At 58.8% G+C, this 18,984-nt stretch overlaps 1 protein-coding gene across 1 annotated transcript in view; it reads right to left on the bottom strand.

The window, feature by feature from the left end:
* Positions 1 to 18,718, bottom strand: part of KCNC1 (potassium voltage-gated channel subfamily C member 1) — a 43,628-nt gene extending 24,910 nt beyond the window's left edge. The window contains exon 1 of the mRNA XM_045796609.2: positions 16,945 to 18,718. Within this exon, the coding sequence (XP_045652565.1) occupies positions 16,945 to 17,514 (570 nt within the window). The 5' untranslated portion in view covers positions 17,515 to 18,718. The remainder of the gene's footprint in view (positions 1 to 16,944) is intronic.
* Between the last annotated feature and the right edge of the window lie 266 nt (positions 18,719 to 18,984).

The raw sequence follows: 18,984 nt of genomic DNA, 5'->3' as shown, positions 1-18,984 counted from the left end.
TCTGTGGTTCATCTGGTCACTAACCACCCAGCTCCGTCCTCATCAGCTTCAGCTCCACAGACACTTACACTGGCAATGGGCACAGTGACTGAGAGCAGATCCGTGTCTACACTGGCAATGCGTACACTCATTGACAGCAGACGCGCGGCTACCCTGGCAGCAGGCACAACCATGTTCATCTCTGGACAATGGGCAAAGGCAGTAAAGACCTGGCTGCCCACCGGCCATGACCAGGAATGAGTAAGGCCAGTGGACACGAAGGCGCGAAGGTTCCTGTTCAGAGAGGGGGGACGGGCCTATGCCCCACCCCCAGCAGTCCGGCCTGTGGACTGCAACAGCCCGAGGCCTGCCTCAGGGGCATCACTGGCATGGGGACGAGGAATTCAAAACCCACATGCCGGCCCCGGAGTGCGGCAGCTGGCATCCGGGGCACATGGCAAGGAGATGAGACCTTGTCTATTCCCAGCGCCTTGAGATCACGCAAGGTGAGGAGAGACTTGGGCTGTGTGACTCCCTGTGCCACCCACCCCCTCCCCACCCCACGCCCGGGGCCAGGCCCAGCCAGCCAGGGCTTAAAAAAAGCACCAGGAAATGTCACTTTCTTTTTGAGGAGGTGAGACGGGAGGAGATGGCCCAGGCAGTTTAGCTGCCGGCCTATTCAAAGGCTGGGAACGGTGACAGTACCTTTAAATCCCGAAGCTGGTCTCCTACTCTTACCCTGGCTGGACAGAATTCCAGCCCCTTCTCGGCAAGCAGAGCCCTGCCTCGTGCCCGCCCAGGGGCCCCCAGCTGCCCGACTGCCCGGCCAGGGTCCTGCCTGCTGCTGCACGGTTACTCTGCCCGTCCACGGGGGACCGGCACCGCCCGCTGGCCGTTTCCCCAGCTGCAAAATGGGGCAGGGGTGCACCCGGACCCCTTGGAGCCCCTCCTCTACCCCTGGGATCCCTATGTTACCCACAAGAATCTCTAGATCCTACTGGAGACACAGCCTGGCCGAGAGACAAGGGAGGGCGGATGCCTCCTCCGAGGAGAAAGCTCCAAGGACATCCGACCATCCATTGATGCAGCTTTCATGGTTGGTTCATTCATTCAATCATCAAATATTTACTGAGTGCCTCTTATACACCAGGCACCGCTTTTCCCAACCACCTCCAGAAAAAACAGCTTGAAATAAAGCTCCCAGCACGGACCTAGGCACGGACTAGGTACTCAGTAGTGAGGATACAGACATCTACCGCGTCCTGACACTTACTCTGAGCCAGGCCCATCCTGAGCACGCATACATGCCCCATCTCACCGACCCCAACCCCAACTCGGAGGTCTGCACTGTGATTACCAACCCAATTTTATAGAGAGGGAAACTGAGGCATGGAGAGGCTAGGTTGCCCAGGATCAGGAACCTGGAAGGTGATGGAGGTGATGGAAGTCCAGCTTTGTCTGACTGCAGAACACACGCTCTCCAGCACTCTCCCCGCCCCTCGACACACATTTCTGCAATGAAAGCCCGAGTGAGGGAGGGAAACTTGGTGTTGGTGCAGGTCCAGGTCCGTGGCTGCCCAGGGCCATCGGCATGCACAAGCGTGGGGAGCATGTGCGTGCAGATGTTTGTGTGTTTGCATGTGGAGCTCTTTTATGGAAAGCCTTTCCCTTGTTGTCTTGGTCTTGTGTGTGCTGGAGCTATACTTAGCTGCAGCCGTGACTGTAATGAGTGGTTAGCGGCGCACCAGGCTCTCTCATTGGGACCTGGTTTCCCAGGGAGATCGCTGGGGCCAGTGTAAGTGTGGGGGGTGCAGCCTGGTGCTGGGGAATGCTCTGGGCTTTGGGAGGGAGCCTGGAGCCCACAGCTCAGTGCCTTGTGCAAATGGAGATCCTCAGCTCCGGCTGGAAGAATGCGCTCTAGGCTAGCACCCTCTAAGCTTCCAGGCCCTGCCAAGCTCTACCACCGCGCACCCACGGCTGCGGTCCCTCTACTGGCCCTTGCCAGGTAATTAAAATGAAAGCCTCGGAGCTCATGTCTAGAGCCCGGGAACTGATGACAAGAAGCAGCGGGAAGACGGTGCATCTTGGTGCAGCTGAGTTAGGCGACTCAGGAGGGCCCACTCCTCAGCCGGGAGAGCGGCACTGTCCGCTTGCACACATCCGGCCGGGGCTATCAGAGGGGCTTGCCATTGGAGGTTGGGGACCTAGGGAGGAAGAGTGGCCTCCCTACCCCAGGACAGACAGAAATCACAGGTATGCTCTGTGCAGCCTGGGATTCCGAGGCCAAGCCCCCCTCACTGTCTGCGCTCCAGTGGCTGCAGGGTGCCTGGAAAACCTTGGACCCCAAGGCTTCCCTGGTCATATGGCCCTGACTTCAACTTCTTTCCAGCCTGTCTTGGGGCTGCTCGATCAGAGCTTCTCACCTTTGAGAGTGTCCCGGTCTCCCAGGCCAGACCCTGCCCCCAGCTCCAACCTTCCTCGCTCCACAAACCACCCCAGACTTTCTCCACTCAGGGGCTAGGTTCCTCCACCCTGCCTTCTACCCTGAAGTTTTCGGCTTCCCAGTCCTCTCCTTTAGGATGTTTTCAGTTAATGAGAGGTGAGACTTCCTTTCGTGCCTTGAAGCCAAGCGACTAGTAATGTATCCATCCATCCATCCTTACAACCATCCATTTGTTCACCCATCTGCCAAGGTACTCACACAGCGGGGTGTCCATTCATACATCCTCCACCCATTCGTCCATATCCATCCATGGACCCATCCTTTTACCCATTCTTTCATCCACTTGTCTATCACCCATCTGTCCATCCAACCACCTTATTCTTGACCACAGAACCTTAGCATAATAGAGCGGGAAGGAACATGGCAGTGCTGTAGTTGGCCTTCTCCATTGCCCAAATAAGACCTGGGGATCTAGTCCTTCTTCCACCACTCACTAACTGGATGGTCCTTGTAAATGAATTAATCTCTTCCGGCCAGTTGTTCCTTCATCAATAAAATGGGGGTGCTATCTCATCCTTTGACCTCACAGGGCCGTGGTGAAGTATGTCACTTTAGCAAAGGTTTATCGAGTCCATATTATGTAACAGGAACTACCATGCCTTGACCCGGCCCTCATCCTCAAAGAGGCTGCAGCTGATCTGGGGAGACATGCAACCTCAATAGGGCAGCTGCATCAAGGGCAAGAAAAGTTCTCTGGGAGAGCAGACTGTTCGAGAAGGAACAGAATAGGCTAGGGGAAAGGCTGATGTGCCTGGAGGCCAAGGGTGGGTGGTCTGGAAAGACAGGTTGGGTGGGATTTTCCAAGGGTAGCCCAACAAGGTTTGGGAAAGAGCGCAGACATGGAAAGACTTGGCCAGCCGGTACAACCCACGGTGACTCCTTACTCCGAGGCTTTTACTCAGGTCCCCAGACTGCCAGACGGAAAAAAATATCTGCTTGGTGACAGCCAGGCCTCGGGAGACACGGTTCCTGCCGCCTAGAAGAGAAGCCGGTGCCTGGCATTTCTGACCTTTGTGCTGCTAAGTATATCATTGGTGACAGTGGTTCATGCCCCTGAGGCTGCAGGGCCACCGGACAAACTTCCCCAGCTCGCTTCCTTGTTTCTGCGCTCAGCCAGGGCCTCACTGTGCCAGCTTCCCTGGGGCATCGGAACCCAGGAACAGGCTCAGAGGCGTCCCAGGTAGGCAAGCATGTCTCGTGCGCTAGGCACGATGCTTCAGGCTTCGCCCTGAGGCTCGTCCCCATGTCACACGGGAGCAAAACAGGCTTGGCCAGATGTCACTTGCCCAAGCCCACACTGAGGCCCGGCCAGGTCCAAGGCCTGTGCTCTCGCCTCTACCTGTCCCCTCCTCACACTTGCCCTGCCCATGAGACAGCGGTCTCTGGCACACATGGCCCTGCTTCGAACCATATTTTCTCCCTCGCGAATCATCTTTCTGCCTCTGTCTTAGTGGATTCTCCCAGCTGCCCTGAGAGGTAAGTGAGACCATTACGCACAATTTATAGATCAGGAAACTAAGGCCCCAAAGACGAGGGCCATGCTCCATGTGTGTGGGCTTCTCAGGCACCAAGGTGGGAGCTCCCATGGCAACACCGGGAGAAGCACACCGCCTGGGGCTGGCCCCTAGCAGGCGCCAGCCACATGTGCTACCAGGAGCCCAGCCCTCATCCCAGGGCTCTGAGGGTGGCTCCAGGTGGCCCAGTGGGTGACCGTGTTCCTCACAGCTGCTAAGAGAGCCCCTGAGGCTGAGCATAAAACATGAATCTCTAAGTGGTAAGATGTTGGCCCTGGCGGGAAGCTGTGGTCTAAAATATCTTCACAGTCCTGCCCTGGTGACAAGACCCAAGGGAGTCACACTTCCCCGCCCTACCACCCTCATGGGCAAAGAAGATCCCTGGGGAACCACCGAAGCCTCCTGGTTACAGCAACTCCTTCTAGACATTGGCTTCACGTTCTCAGGATCCCCCAGATGGGAGAGGCCAGCATCTGCAGGGCATCCCAGAAAGATGCCTCGTGCGCCAAATGGTGAGAATAGTAAGGCATGACTTGAACACCTGTGTCGTGCCATATACCGTGCTAAATGGTGTCCCCTTATCTCTTTGGGTTCTCATGGCAGCCCCTTGAAGTGGGGAACTCTTTGTCTCCCCCCTTTTATAGCTGAGGTGGCTGAGGCTTACAGAGGTCGCACAGCCAATAGTAGAGACAAGTTTGGACCCAGGCCGTCTGCTCCAGTCTGGCCCGTCAACACCACACTAACCACCTTCTCTCAGCCCGGCTGGAGAGAGAAGCAGGTAAGCAGCCGTGCAGGGCTCTGTGAATGGAAATTGCTGACAGAATCCTTGTCTGGAAGGGCCCTTTACCTCTGGCTCCCACACCAACATCTCTCCAGTCCCATAGCCCCTGAGAGGACAGCGTCCCCCGCAGCCTGTGGCAGCCCTGTGTGGCCCCACCATCCCCGGGCACAGTTGGCCTTCAGGGAAAAGACAGAGGTCCCCCACTGTGGTGAGGCAAGAGCCCCTCCCTGAGGCCCAGCTTCGTGGAGATGAGGACCGTGCAGCCCCTGAGGCCATGGGAGGGGAGGGAGGAAAGGGAGGGAAGAGGACAGCGGTGGAGACATAAACACAGCCAAGTGCCAGGCTAGCACACCCAGAGAGCCCATGGGACAAGACCCTGCGGCCAAGAGCCCAGCGGGGCTGTGGGGAGCTCTGTTCCTCTTTCTGACCTACCACTGTCTTTCGGCTCTCTAAGCCCAGCCCTGGACACTGGCCTCTCTCTGGGTCTTGACCCCCAGGCACAGGCACCCGCTCATGGCCTCTGTTCCCCAGATGTCACATGTCTCCCTCCCTCACCGCCTTCAAGTCTTTGCTGAAACACCACCTGCACAGGGAGGCCCTTCCTGCCACCCTAGTTAAAGTCAACCCCCTGCCGGCACTTCCTGGGCCCCACCTCCATGATAGATCTCCATGGCACACCTCACCCTTGGACGCACTTCATATTCATGAATCCATTTATTTCTTTGTATTCTCCCTGCACTAGAATGGAAGCTTCTTGAGGGCAGGAATGTTTTGACTGTTTTGTTCTTTGCCCTATTCCCAGCTTCTAGAACAGTGCCTGCTACCCAGTAAGTAGGCACTCAATACATACGTTGCATGAACAAAGGAACCAATGAATACTAACAGCAGCCCCTGGCAGGAAACCACACAGAGCGTCTGTATGGGTAGAGTAGAGTTGTAGGGAGAGAAGTCCCTTCCTGCACTACGGGTGGTGAAGCAAAGAGGTAAGGTGGGGGCACGTCATGGGCAGGGGCCAGGGGCTTGTGGGCAGGCCCGGAGCCAGAGTGGATCAGGAGCAGGGCCGCCAGGCTAGGTCTGGGGAAGGTATGGACCGGGCCAGGGTCGAAGGGGCATCCAGGGCCGTGCACAGGCTTGAGGAAGCTTCCTTTGGCTGCTGTGGCCCAGGCCAAAGCCACATCTAAGCCTGGGCCCAGTGCAGCTCCTGGGGCCCCCTGAGCTCAGCTGTCTGGGGCTGCCCCAGCTAATATTAGCTCGTCCCCACCCAGCCTGGCGTCGGCCTGGCGGGGCAGGCCGGCCCGAGTAGGCACTGCCCCCTGGCACCAACAAGAGCCCTGGGCCCCCAGCCGCGTCTAGGGTCTGCCTGGCCCTTGCGGCCAATGCTCGCCGTGCCTGCATGTCCCCTATAAAGTAAGGCATTTCAAGGCCCGCAGCTGGGATACCTGGCCCCTGCCCACCAACCCCCTCCACAACGGTACTCTTGTCAGCCTCTCGGGTGCCTCTGCTTGGCTCCCCACCACAGAGGTCACCGGCCCTCCTTGCCTCTCTACTCTGCACGCACAACTTTCATCTTCCATTTCCCTCATTGCCCACGACACTGGGACCGGGGGACCGAACAGGGACCAGGAGCCCATGCCAACCAATGGGGAGACTGAGGATCAGAGGAGGCCATGCCCTGCCCGTGGCCCCCAGCAGGTCTGTGGCAGAAAGCAAGACAGAATCCAGGCCCGCCAGGAGGACACCCCTGATTCTGGCCTCTGGGAGACAGACTCTGGAAGCAGGGGTCCCCAGGGCCAAGGTAGGCGAGGTGACCCCTAGAGAGTTATTTGAAAGGAGAGTCCGTTGCTGAAAGAAGGAAGCAGACAGTGAACAGCTGACGGGTTTGGGTCTTCCAGAGCCAAGTGCCGACAAAAAGACAATAATGGAAACTACGATAATTAAGCACTTATTATGTTTCGGGTTCTGGGCTAAGTGCTTAACACATTCAAGCCTCTCGACTTCCCTATGAGTCAGCTGCTATTAATATCCCTCTCGAGGTACAGACAGGTTAGGGAACTTGTCCAAGGTCACACAGCTGGGAAGTGGTGGGGCCAGGACTTGAATGCAGGCCTCCTGGCTCAAGAGGCTGGACTCCAGGTCACACTCGAGGCCCACCCACTTTCAGCGGAACATGTGACTGGGACTCCGAGCAGGGGAACTTGGGACAAAGAGCATCCTAGGCTTTCAAGGGGAAGAGTCTGTGTTGACAGCCAGTAACTCACAGAGGGAAGGAGATGACGGAAGAGGCAGGGAAGAGAAGGAGGAGGATAGGGAACAAGAGAGGGAGGGAGAGAGAAAGAGCCTGGCTGGCCTCCAGGAGGAGTCACAAGAGAAGTGACACCTGGGCATTTGGCCAGACCACCTGGGCCTGCGAACACTGTCCCTGCGACACCTGTGTCCTTGTGTGAGTGCTCACGCGTCCTGGTTTGGGAAAATAGTTTTTTAGCGTCCGAGCTCTGGCTGTGGGGCGCGGGCCGGGGGCTCACGGGGCTGCAGCGGAGTGAAGGAGGAGTTGGTGGAGGTGGAGGGGCCAGGATGGGAAGAACTTCATGTGGCCCTGGGTGGTGACAGGGGCAGGTGGCACCTGCCCTGACCAGAACCCTCCGGCCCTCCCACCACTCCCTCAGCTTCTGCCTCTCCAACACTGCTCCGGGCTCGGGGATGGAGGCTGAAGGGGGTCAGCCAGTAACAGGCTCAAAGGTGTGCTGCCAATGTCTGACCTAGGTCTTGAACCCTGGCCTCCTTCTCCATCCTCTCAATATTTATTTGGCACCTACTATGTCCTGTTCAAGGTTCTTCTAGTGAAAGAAACAGACAAGAGACAAGGTAAATAAGTAAAATACAGTTAGATGGTGTTAATGCAAATGGAGGAAACAGGAGAGCATGAAATGGGGAGAGGGAAAGCCAGGCACTGATCTGAGATGATGAATCCAAGTCCAGAGCTGAAGCAGGTGAGGGAGTGAGTGCGGGGCGGGGGGGGGGGGGGTGCTCCAGGTGGAGGGAACAGCAAGAGTAAGGTTCCTAAGGCAGAAGCACAAGCACTGAGCTGGTGGAAAACCAAGGAGGCCAGAATGGGGAGTAAGAGAGAGGCCGGAGAACAGACGGGAGATGGGAGACGGGAGACCCCAGGCTCTCATGCGGAGCCCTATAACACTCAGAAGGACTTGGGCTCCTCCCTGAGTGAGAGCGGAAGCCAGAGTTAGCAGAGCATAGAGGTGCCTTGGTCTGCCTAGCATTTTACCCGGGATGGCCCTGGCTGCGTGCGGAGAAGGAGCCGGAGCGGGGACAGTTCAGAGTAATCCAGGGGAGGGAAGATGGTGGCTTCAACTAGGGACCTAGCGGTGGAGGGTGATGTGACGCAGCTGGGTTCTGGGATGCTTTCAACATGGAGGCAACAGGATTTGCTGATGTGTGAGAGAAAGGAAGGAATCAAGGATGGAGCCAACGGGTTTGGTCTGAGGACTTACAGATGCAGTTGCCACTTACTGCCCTGGGCCCCCACCCCCAGGCCCGTCCCCCTGATGCCAACGTCTTGGGCACAAGGACAGATCACCCCCCTGAAGCTCTGCCAGGCTGCACACACCCATTCAGGCTTCTTTGCGTCCTGACACTTCCCCTCAACTGGCAATGGCTGCCCGCCTCAGCACTTCTCAGGATCGAGCGTGCGTATGATTCATCTGCGATCTTGTTCAAATGAAGGTTCTGAATCAGTAGGTCCCCGGTGAGGCCTGACACTCTTCATTTCTACCCAGTGCCCAGGTGATATTGATGCTGGTGGTCAGAGGACCGCACCAAGCAGCAAGAGCCCCAGTGTCCCAGCCCCCAGTGGGGTCTCCCTCCCGAGCATCCCCCAAGAGTGGAGCGAATAGCCCGAGCTCCCCTGTCCCCAGATCGAGGAATCAGATTCTCGAGGGACAGAGCCCATGAGCCTGACCTTTTGGAAGCAGCCCAGGTAATCTGAGAGTCAGCCACGGGTGGGACTCCTCCAGCAACCACCCCTGCAGCCCCCAGACCAACAACTGCCAAGAGCCCTGCCCTGGCCCAGCCCCAAGCAGCACAGAAGGAGCTCCCTGCCACCGTCTCCACAGCGCCCCTTGACCAAAGCAAGCCACCCAGCCCTGCCCCAGGCCCTACAGGCCGGCATGGCATCTCCTCTCTGAGGGCACCACTCTGCAGCTCCCAGAGGGCAGACGGCCAAGAGAACGGTCGGAGAAGAGGGCAAGCTGGTGCCGCCTGCTGGGCCTGAGTAGGGCACACCCTGGGGAAGGTGGGGCCTGCAGGTTTGGGCCCAAGAGCGGCTGGTGAGCCAGGGATGGGTCACAGCGGCCACTGTGGCAGCCCAGGCAGGGCGTGATTACTATGCCTTGAAGGAATAAATGAGAGCAGGTTGAGAGAGCCTGAACGGATGTAGGAGGAAAGGAGGAAACTCCTCAGAGCCCTTCCCTGGGGCTCCTGCCTGTTTGGTGTCGGGGCCCTTGGCAGGAGAGCTCAGACGCGTCCTAGAGAGGAGCGGGCCTGAAGATGTGGAAGGAGAGATAGTGAAGGACTAACGAGGCTCCCACAGCGACTCTGGGAAGCCGAAGCCCAGAATTCTTAGACTCCTGGAATGTCAGAACTGGGAAGGGACTTGGTCATTTGGAACGACCTGTGTATTTCACAGAGGCAAGCCTGCAGCCGGAGCGGGCGGACTTGCCCGAGGGAGCCTGGGTGGGTTTAATGGCCTGGCTACAGATCTCGCTCTGGTCAGTTGCCTGATGCCCACAAGTGAGGAATTGTCTGTGGCCTCATCTCTCCAAGCACCGGGGCTGGTCCTTGATCCTGAGGGCCTGCCTGTCCCAGCCACAGGCCCCAGAAATGCCCCACCGACCTCCAGCTCAAATCCTGCAAGCCTGGCGACCCCATGCCCAACCCTCCCTCCCCAAAGTGGTCAGCTAGGGCAGGAGCGGCCAAGGTAGTCACATTCAGCAAATCTAGAAGGGACACTGAGAGAGGGAACTAGGTGAGCAAAAACCCAGAGGCTGGAATGAGGGCTGAAGATGAGGAGGCCAGGGAGGAGCCTGGCGGAAAGGAGCAGCTCATGGCCAGGTTCCAGAGCAGAAGGCCTCGCATGCCGTGCTGAGGAGGACCCAGTGTGACCCCTCCCTCCCCCATGTATCTACCACCTCATGCAGGATAGCTCAGATCCTCCCTGAGCCCCCTGTCATTTCCCCGTAGGCATATGGAGCCCCAGGGCCTGCACGGCTAGTGGGGGGCAATGGGGTACCTCAGAAGTACCTCTTCCTGGGGGCTGCAGAACACCTCCTAGCCCACGAGGCTGGACCCTCACCTGCCCAAGTTCAGGGGCCAGAACTCGAATGAGCAGGATTCCTGGACAGCTTATGGGGAAAGAGTGTTTGCTGGGGGAGGGAGGGAACCAGATGGAAACCCAAGCCTGGGCCAGAGACCCCACTCTCCTGGAACAGCAGTCCTAAGCAGTGGGTACAGACAGTTCCAGTGTCCGGCAGCTCAGGTCTGAGCGCTGGCTCTCCCGCTTGGGAGCTAAGTGACCTTGGGTAAGTTCCTAACCTCTTTGAGCTCAGCAGTCTCATCTGTGACACTGGCGTGATGATAATGATACAGTTCCATGCAGTTTTGTGAGAATTAAATGAGAATATGTAAATGAAGCCCTTAAGAAGGATACATAGTAAATGGTTTCGTAAATAGCAGCCGTTAGTATTATGATTCAAGAAGAGAAAGGGATTCTAGAAAAATCCTGCTGGAGGATGGTAAGAACAGAATTTGGGCCAACTCTGGGTTGAATGACCTGCAGACATCCCGACCAGCTGTGCTGGGCCTTGGCGGGGAGGGGGGAGGCTTGGAGAAAGGAGGTGGGAGGGCAGCTGATTGCTTTAGCTCCCTCCCTCAGTGGGGAAATAATGGGGGGGTATGTAAGAGAACAGCATACCCAGGTGGTACTTGGTGTCCTGTTAAAACTGAGAGCCAAAAGAAATGCACATGGCCAGGCCCTGGGCCGAGAAGCCTGGGGTGAGAGTTTGAGTTTCACTGATTCCCTGTGTGGTCTTGGGCAAGTGTCTTCCCCTCTCTGAGCCTGCTTCTCCTCCACCGACGAGGGTAGTGGCTAGAGGTGGCCCAGGAACACCGATCTTCTCCAACAGCCCCATGCATGTGGAAGGTGGTCGCCATGAATAAAGCCGCCACCACCCACCCAAGTGGTCCCCATGAATAAGGCCTGGGCAGCCAACAGTCCCAGGAGCCTCTTAGACCCCCTTTTCCCCTGACCCTGCTCCCAGGAAAGGGAAGCTCAGGCCAGCGGCTCGCCTTAGGGGCTGACGGGAGGCAGCAGCTCGAGGCCCTGACCTTTCGGTCCAGAGTGAGCACACTGGTCATGGGACCGCTCAGAATAGCCATAGCACTATATTCAGCTGTCTTGGGAGGCCCCAAGATCCCTGGCCTAGGCAGTGGGCCCTGAAATGAGCCCCCTCCAGACTCCCTCCCCCACCTCTAAGACAACCCTCCCGCCTCTCTGGGAAGCTCAAGCCAATCTTCCCAAAGCTTCTGGCAGATGGCAGGCCTCCTGCCCAGAGTCAAGGAACACAGATGCCTGCCTCCAGGGCTCAGGACTCTAAACACTGCCTGGGGCATGGGGAAGGTGCAGGAGGGCTCTTGGGCCACTGAGCTGGGAGCGAGAGATCTGAACCTACCCCCCACCTGCTCACATTTGGCCTTGGGAAAGCACTGCTCTCGGGGCCTCAACTTCCTCATCGGCCGTAACCGTAGCTCCTGTTATGCTGAGTTTGTAAGAAGCTTGGAGTCTGGAGCAAGAGACAAAGCTGAATCAAACAAGGCTGCTAATGAACACTGTATTACATACCAGATAGCTTCTCTGAAGGGAGGGACTCTCAGCCCTGACCCAGGGTGCGGGGTCCGGGAAGGCATTGCCTAGGAACAATGTTTTAAGCAGGGTGTGAAGGACGAAGAGGTGCAGACCAGGAGGAAAGAGTGCTCCCTGGGGAGCAGCATGTGCAAAGGCCCTGAAGCAGGGGTGCCTGGCATAGGCAAGAAACTGAAATGAGGCCAGGGTAGCTGCAGCTCAGTGAACCGTGTGGGGGAGCCAGGCCAGAGGAGACGGCGGAGGCGGGCAGGGCCGAAGGGGCCACAGACGGTCCAGGGAAGCACCGAAGGGTTTTAAACAGGCAAGGGCATAGACTGACAGATTTGTGAGTTGAAGAGACCTCTCTCTGAGGTTGCCAAGTAGAGAATGAACTGAAGGGGCGGGGGGCCGAAGGCAGGAGAGCAGCTAGGAGCCGCTGGAGGGGTGGGTCTGAGGGAGCGATGGTGGTTTGCACCAAGATGGTGGACGTGGAGACAAAGGACGGAATCTAGGGAGCCATGAAGTAGAAGGATAACACAACCAATCGGAGTGATAATAGCAACCAACATTTATCGAGCACTTACTGCACACCAGGCCCTGTGACTGGGGGCTCTCCACGCATCACCTCAGTGAATCTGTCATTGACTCTAGCATTAGGCCCATTTTAGAGGTGAAGGAGCTGAGAGACTGGGATGGGGAGACACTCGTTTGTGATTTTTCACTACTGACAAGGGAGCTGGGGCGGGGGGTTCAGGGCAAGTACCATCCAGAGACACAAGGACACCTGTAAAAGCAACACAGGAAGGAGAAAAACACCAAGTGGGGGACACACTGTAGTGGGGGGCATCTGGGGTGGCGGCAGGGAGGGTGACCCAGCAGCCCCTTCTCCACCGCTCACAGGTCTCCTTCACATGTTACAGTGACTAGAGGTGGGGCCCTGGCGGGCTCTGAGGTGGGGGGCTGTCTAGAAAGTCCCCGATAGTGGCTCTCTCCCTCTGCATCTTACCAAGACTCCAAGAGCCCTGTGTCAGCTAAGACCCAAGGGGGGAAGAGAAGTCTCTTGCTGGACTCTTCACTCCGGCCACCAAGTGCATTTCCTTCCCAGGGAGCTGAGGAGGAATTGGGGCTACATCGGGTCCCAAAAAGCAGGGGACATGGCAGAGAGACAGAGAGCCAGCATCAGAGGAGAGGGGGGCAGTGGGCTGGTGGGTCTTTCCCCGGCTTGGGAACCACAGGTACTTCCTTGTCATTTAGAAGGTCAAGTGACGGTCATTTGAAAGGGGGACAGATGTCCTCACACACACACACATACACGCACACCACATACCAAGGATACTCTCTGGCCTACAGAACAAGGACCACCATTAGCCCTGACCTGACACAGAACAGTGTTCCTGATGAAAACGTGCAAATCACAGATAAAAGCCAAGGCCTGCACTGGCCCCCAAGGCAGAGAGAAGGGCAGATTTCAAGGCAGGGCCACCCCAGGCTTTGCCAACAGCCCTGCCTGCTCCCCACCCTCCTGGCTTTGCCTGCCAGGACTGCCGTCCCCTGCCATCTGCCTGGCTAATTCCTACCTGCCCCCCCAAAGCTCACCCTAGCATTGCCACCTCTCATAGCCCTGGGAAGCCCCCTCATGGCCCTTACCACAGAGTGTCACGACCATCCCAGCTCACCTCCCCAGCCCTCACCCCCTCAGCCTGGGGGCCCAGGCAAGCACAGGAGAGAGGGCCCAGGGGACTGGCTGCTCTAGCTCACACCGTCACCCCTCAAGGGGTCAGATGGGACCTTCCGCTCCAGCCAAATAGCCCTTACCTTCCGGGGCCAGCAAGAAGGCCTAGGGTAGGGTGGCCTCACTGTCTGTCTGATCCACGCATCCACAACGGGCCTGGGCGAGAGCAGTGTTTCAACTGAGGACAGGACCGAGGAGCACCATGGCTCACTAGGGCAGCTCAGGAGGACCAGGAGAGCAGGGGGGCAAGCAGGACGCTGGGCTGGAGTCACCCTCCTCAAGGTACAGCCGCACCTGGCCAACACAGGGCCTCTGTCACAAACAAACACCCACAGCCACACTGACACACACAGCCTCACACACACACAGTCCGAGCCGCACGCAGGGTCCGGCCTCAGGCGCAGACGGTCTTATGCACACAGCCTTACACACGCGCAGCCTCACGTGCGGAGCTTCACAAGTCCGATATCACACTCGCCACACACAGCCATCCACTCACACAGGGACACACTCCGCTCAAGTTTCTCACACACGCACACCATTTCTCTTACACATACAGTCTCCCTCTCTTTCTTATGTACGCGCTCTCTCCCACGCTGTCTCGTTCTCACACACAAAGTCCATCTCAAAACACACAGAATCTGTCTCTCTCACATTCACACAGAATTTCTGACACAGACTCACAGAATCTCTCTCACATAGCCTCACCTCACACACACACACACACACACACACGTGCAAACACATGCACACCCTACTCCCGGAGTCTCACTCACACATATTTTTATTCGTATCCAGCCTTTCTCACACACATGAAGAGTCTCTCACACCCACACAGAATCCCTCTTACACAGATTCTCTCTCACACACAGACAGCTTTTCTTTCACACATACATACAACGTCACACACATACCCAGGATTCTGGTCTAGAATCTAGAATAAAAATGTAAATCCTGACCCACCAGTTTGAGGAGGGGGAGGGGGAAACAAAGGTGACAGCAGCAGCAGAGCAAAGATGGAGGGGGAGGAAGGGCAGGCCGGCAGCCGGCTGGTCCCCGCGGAGATGAGCCGCAGAGAGGCAGCGCAATGCAGCTAGGCCAGCCCGGCGTGCGGCAGGAAGCCTGGGTTCTAATCCAGCCTCTGCCCTCAGCTCTTGAGTGCCCTTGGGCAGGTCCCTCCTCTGTGGGCCTCAGTGTCCTCATATGTCACCCAAAGGAGTTGGAATGACTCGATGAGGCTACTGGAAAAGAAGGTGGTGGTACAGATGGTGGGGGGGCTTCTAACCCACCTGCACCTCCCCACGACGCCCCAGCTCTTCCCTTAGAGTCTGCCCTTCAATGAACACTTGAGATAATCAGGACTTTTCTGTAAGGTTTCAAACGCCAGCAGGACCCCTAACACACTAACCAGCCCATTTATCTGCATTGGGTGAAGGCCACCCCATGGCCTAGGAGCAGCAAATGAAAGGAGATAGGCAGCGATGGGGGTAGAACATGCCCCACATGTCCCCTGACTATCCTGAAAGTCAGGAACACAGCTCGGAACGCTAAAGGTGAGTCCCAGTGCTGGGGTGGGGGTATCCGGCCTCTTACTAGGCAGCCAGGTGGGTGCAAGGACAATGAGGAAGTTGGGTCTTCTCCTTCCTTCCTGGGCAGAGGAGGGTGGTGGTGGTGGTGAGATGCTGTCCAAGGTCAAATGCAGGCTGAGTGGGCAGCTGCTCTAACTCGGGCCTTTGCCCAGCATGCCCCCAGCCCCAGCATGCACTGGTTCAACCTCCCAGGCCCCCTCCTCTTGCCCTTCCCCACAGCTCAGCCACAGCTTCCAGTTACATAATCCCCTGGCTATGGTGGCCTCTGTCAGGAGAGGAGAGGGGAGGGTAGACCTCTGAGGGTCCCAGTGCATTCTGCAAATGGCAGGGAGCTGGCAGCCAGTTCAGGGGAGGATGGGGTCCCCGGAGACCTGGGTTCTAGTCCTGTTTCGCCTCTCGCTCCCTGAGTGACCTTGTGTAGGGCCTTCAGTGGCAAAATGAGGAGCTTGATTCTATCCCCTACCCACCACCACTGCCCCGCGTCGCACACGTCTGTTCTAGGATTTAATTAATGTATAAGACTCTGACCTCCTGCCCCCTCCCTCACCCACTAAAACACTGAGTGTTTTATCTAAGTCACAAATCTACCAGGCCTGTGCCTAAACACAGCCCTTTTCTCCCCATGGACACCTCAGTGCCCCCCAAGTCCCCTTCCCCCACTGATCCTCAGCACTGATCCTGCCTCCTCCCCTGCCCCATCCTCCCCACCTTGGCTCAGGGGCAGGAGGGAAGCGATGTGGAGCAGTAAAGAAAAGAGCAGTGGTTTGGCTGGTAGGGGGTTGGAGGGTGGCTCTGCTTTAAATTCCCAACTCCGACCCTCCCCCTCATGCTTTCAACTCCATTCAGACCTTGCAGAGCCCCGTGAATGTGAGGGGTGTCTCCTCCAGGGTAGGTGCCTGCCACCAGGGTTTCCCTTTTGGGCTCAGTGAAGCAGTAAAGACCCTTAGGTTTCACCAGACACCCTCTCCCATCTTACACATGAAGAAACTAATCCAGAGAAGTCTCTGAGAGGCCAAGGTCAGCCCCAGGGTGCCCTTTCTCTCCCGCAACAAGCCGCTATCACTAAAGGGGAGTGGCCGGTGAAGACACGCCCACCTCTCACACACCTTCTTGCAGGTTCCCTCTCCGAACCCCCTACTCTGCCCCTGACAGGTGCCAGAGGAAGCCTAGGCGTAAGTCTAGTGGCCCCCTCCAAAACCCTCCCTTTTTGACAAAGAAGGACAGGCTGTGTTCCCAGGAGCAGGTCTCAGAGGGGCCACATCGCCCTCCCCACAGCCCAGGCCCATACCAACTACCAAGCTATTAATTAGCCATAAAGATTCCCCCTTTACCGGCTCTTCACAGCAGCCTGTGGTTGCCCCCTGGGGAGGGGTGGTCTGTCTCAAGCAACAGACCAGGCCAAGCCCTCCTCTATAGGCCCTGACTGGCCCCCGATGCCTTTTACCTGGGAGGAAGGAAGGGCTCCCAGCTTCCCTCCCCACACCAACATCTAAAGGGCAGTTCACACCTTCCCAGTGCACATCTGCAAAGACACAAATACACAGGCACTCCCGCGCACTCAAACATACACACATGTCCACTCATTCCCACTAATAATTTACCCACCCAAATAGACACCACCATACTTACATAAATATGCACACACAATCTACTCATACACACAAACACCCATTTGTACTCACTCATGTGTTAAATTTGTGAAAGAGACACAGACCTTACACACCTACAAAACTAGTCACCCTAGAAGAGCAACCTCTCTTATCCTCCCTCTTATACACGTTCTTCTATGTACACACACACACACACACACACACACACACACACACTCCTTTCAGTCCTAACTCTCTAGGCGCCAGTTCTAGAATCCACCCCCGCCCCAGGGAGGCCGAGGACCCTGCCTTCCGCAGCCGGCTCTTCTGGCGGATAGGTTGCCACTTACCCGCGCGTAGCGGGAGGAGTAGGGGTCCTCGAAGAGCGCCCAGATGCGCGGCTGCCAGCGGCGCCAGAAGCCGCCTGGCCGGCCGTCCGGGGAGTCGCTAAGCGCCAGGCGCTTGGTCATCTCCAGCTCGTCCTCACCGTCGCCTGAGTCGCCGGGGCCGTCGGCGTCCGCGTCGTCGGCGCTGTTGTCAAGAGGTGCTCCGCCAAAGCTATCGAGCGCCTCCTCTGCGTCGCGATGCTGGCGGTAAGTCATCCAGCAGCAGGGCTCCACGTCGGTCTCGTCGATGCCCCAGAAGGCCAGCTCCTCCTCATAGAGTGGCCCGCACACGTCGGCGGGGCAGTGCAGCTTGCCAGTGCGGTAGTAGTTCAGGATGTGCGCGAAGACGCCTGGGTGGCGATCAAAAAAGAACTCGTCGGCGCGCGGGTCATAGTCGAAATGGCTGTGGGCGTCGGGCTCCGCCAGCCAGGCGAGCCGCGTGCCGGGCAGCGTGCGCAGTGTCGAGCGGTACGTCTGGTGGCGCGTGCCGCCCACGTTGATCACGATGCGCTCGCTCTCGTCCCCTTGGCCCATCGCGGCGCCCCCTTAGGCATGGCGCGGCCCAGCGACACCCATGGGAGCGGCCGCCAGGGGGAGTTGGCGCCGGGGAGGGGGGCGCGGGGCCTCCTCCCCCCTCCCCCCAGCCGTCGGGGGGTACAGAGGATGGTGGCTCTGGCCACCCCAAGAGCGACCCAAGCCCCTCGGGGCGCTTTCTGCAGGGTGCGGGTCCAGGGGAGTGTGCGCGGGATCCCAGGGGTCTCTAGGCGCCAGATGTGGGGAGGGAGCTGGTCCGGCTGCGGAGGAGGCAGAGGAGGAAAGAAGGGAGGAAGAAAGGGAGGGAGGAAGGGAGGGAGAGGGACGGCGCTCAGCGGCGAGCCCCGGGAGGAGGGAAGAGAGGGTTGGGGGGCCGGGCTCCCGTCCCCATCTCAGCGGGAAAATGAAGAAATTGACACAAAGCTTTTTTGGGGGAAGGTCAGCTGCTCCAAAGGCCGGACAGATAGATCAGCCCCCGGAAGGGGGAGGGGAGGAGAGGGGGCCGGGAAATTCGCGCTCTGCTGTGCGGTGGTCGCCGCAGCGCGCTCTCGGCGCTGGGGAGATGGATGACCGTTGCCTTCCTCCCTGCGTGGCCCAGCTGCAGCTTGGGGCGCAGGGCGGGCTCCGGCCCCCTCCCTCTCTCCTTGCCTGGCTGCCTGCTCCCCCCGGCGGCGGGCGCGCCTGCCTGCCCGCCCGCCCTCCTCGCTCCTTCTCCCCGCCTCTTGGAGGAGATGGCGGGCCCCCTGAGCAGGGGCACCCGGGGCGCTGCTCGGTGCGGCGGCCGCGGAGCGCTGCGCTCGGTGCGCGCTCCGCCTTGAGCTAGGCTTCCGTGGGGCTACGCTCCGGCTCCGGCGGCGGTGCTGAAGGGACAGCTCCCGGGCTGTGGCGGAGCTGCGCGGGGCCGGGCACGGGTTCTCCGGGCTGGGTTCGGTCTGCGAGGCCGGTGGGCACTGGCTCCGGTGCCTCTGCGCCCCGTGCTTCGCGCCCAGCTTCGGGCAGGCGGTTGAAGGTGCGGGTCAAGGCGAGGGGGCTGCGGCGGTCGCTACCGGGAGGCGGGGGTGGCGGGTCAAGGCGCGGCGAGGCGAGGCCGGCGAAGCCGGCGAGGCCGGGGAGGCGAGGCGCGGAGCGGCCGCCGCCGCCGCGACGCTGCTGCCGCCCGGGCTGCTGCTAGGCTCGCTTGCTCGCTCGCGCGGTCCGCGTCCAGCCCGCCGCTCTCCGGACACAAGCACACGGCGCGCGCAGCCGCACTCGCCCCCGGAGGGAGGCGCCGCGCTGGGTCCTAAAAAGCCCCGATTCCGCGCCCCCCTCCCAGCCAGGCGCGGAGCCGGCCTCCCTCAACCCCGGCGCTGGGGGCGCCCGCCCCGCTAGGCTCCTGCTGCTACTGGGGGACCCGCCGACGCTCCACCCTGGGGGAGCGCCACTCGATGGGCGGGGGCTCCGGGAGACGTCTAGGCCTGCGCCCCCCGGGTC

The sequence above is a fragment of the Ursus americanus genome, chromosome 24 (genome assembly GCF_024610735.1).
Source record: "Ursus americanus isolate L20-20 chromosome 24, mUrsAme1.1.p, whole genome shotgun sequence".
NCBI classification, from domain to species: domain Eukaryota; kingdom Metazoa; phylum Chordata; class Mammalia; order Carnivora; family Ursidae; genus Ursus; species Ursus americanus.
This window is presented reverse-complemented; position numbering and strand designations above follow the sequence as displayed.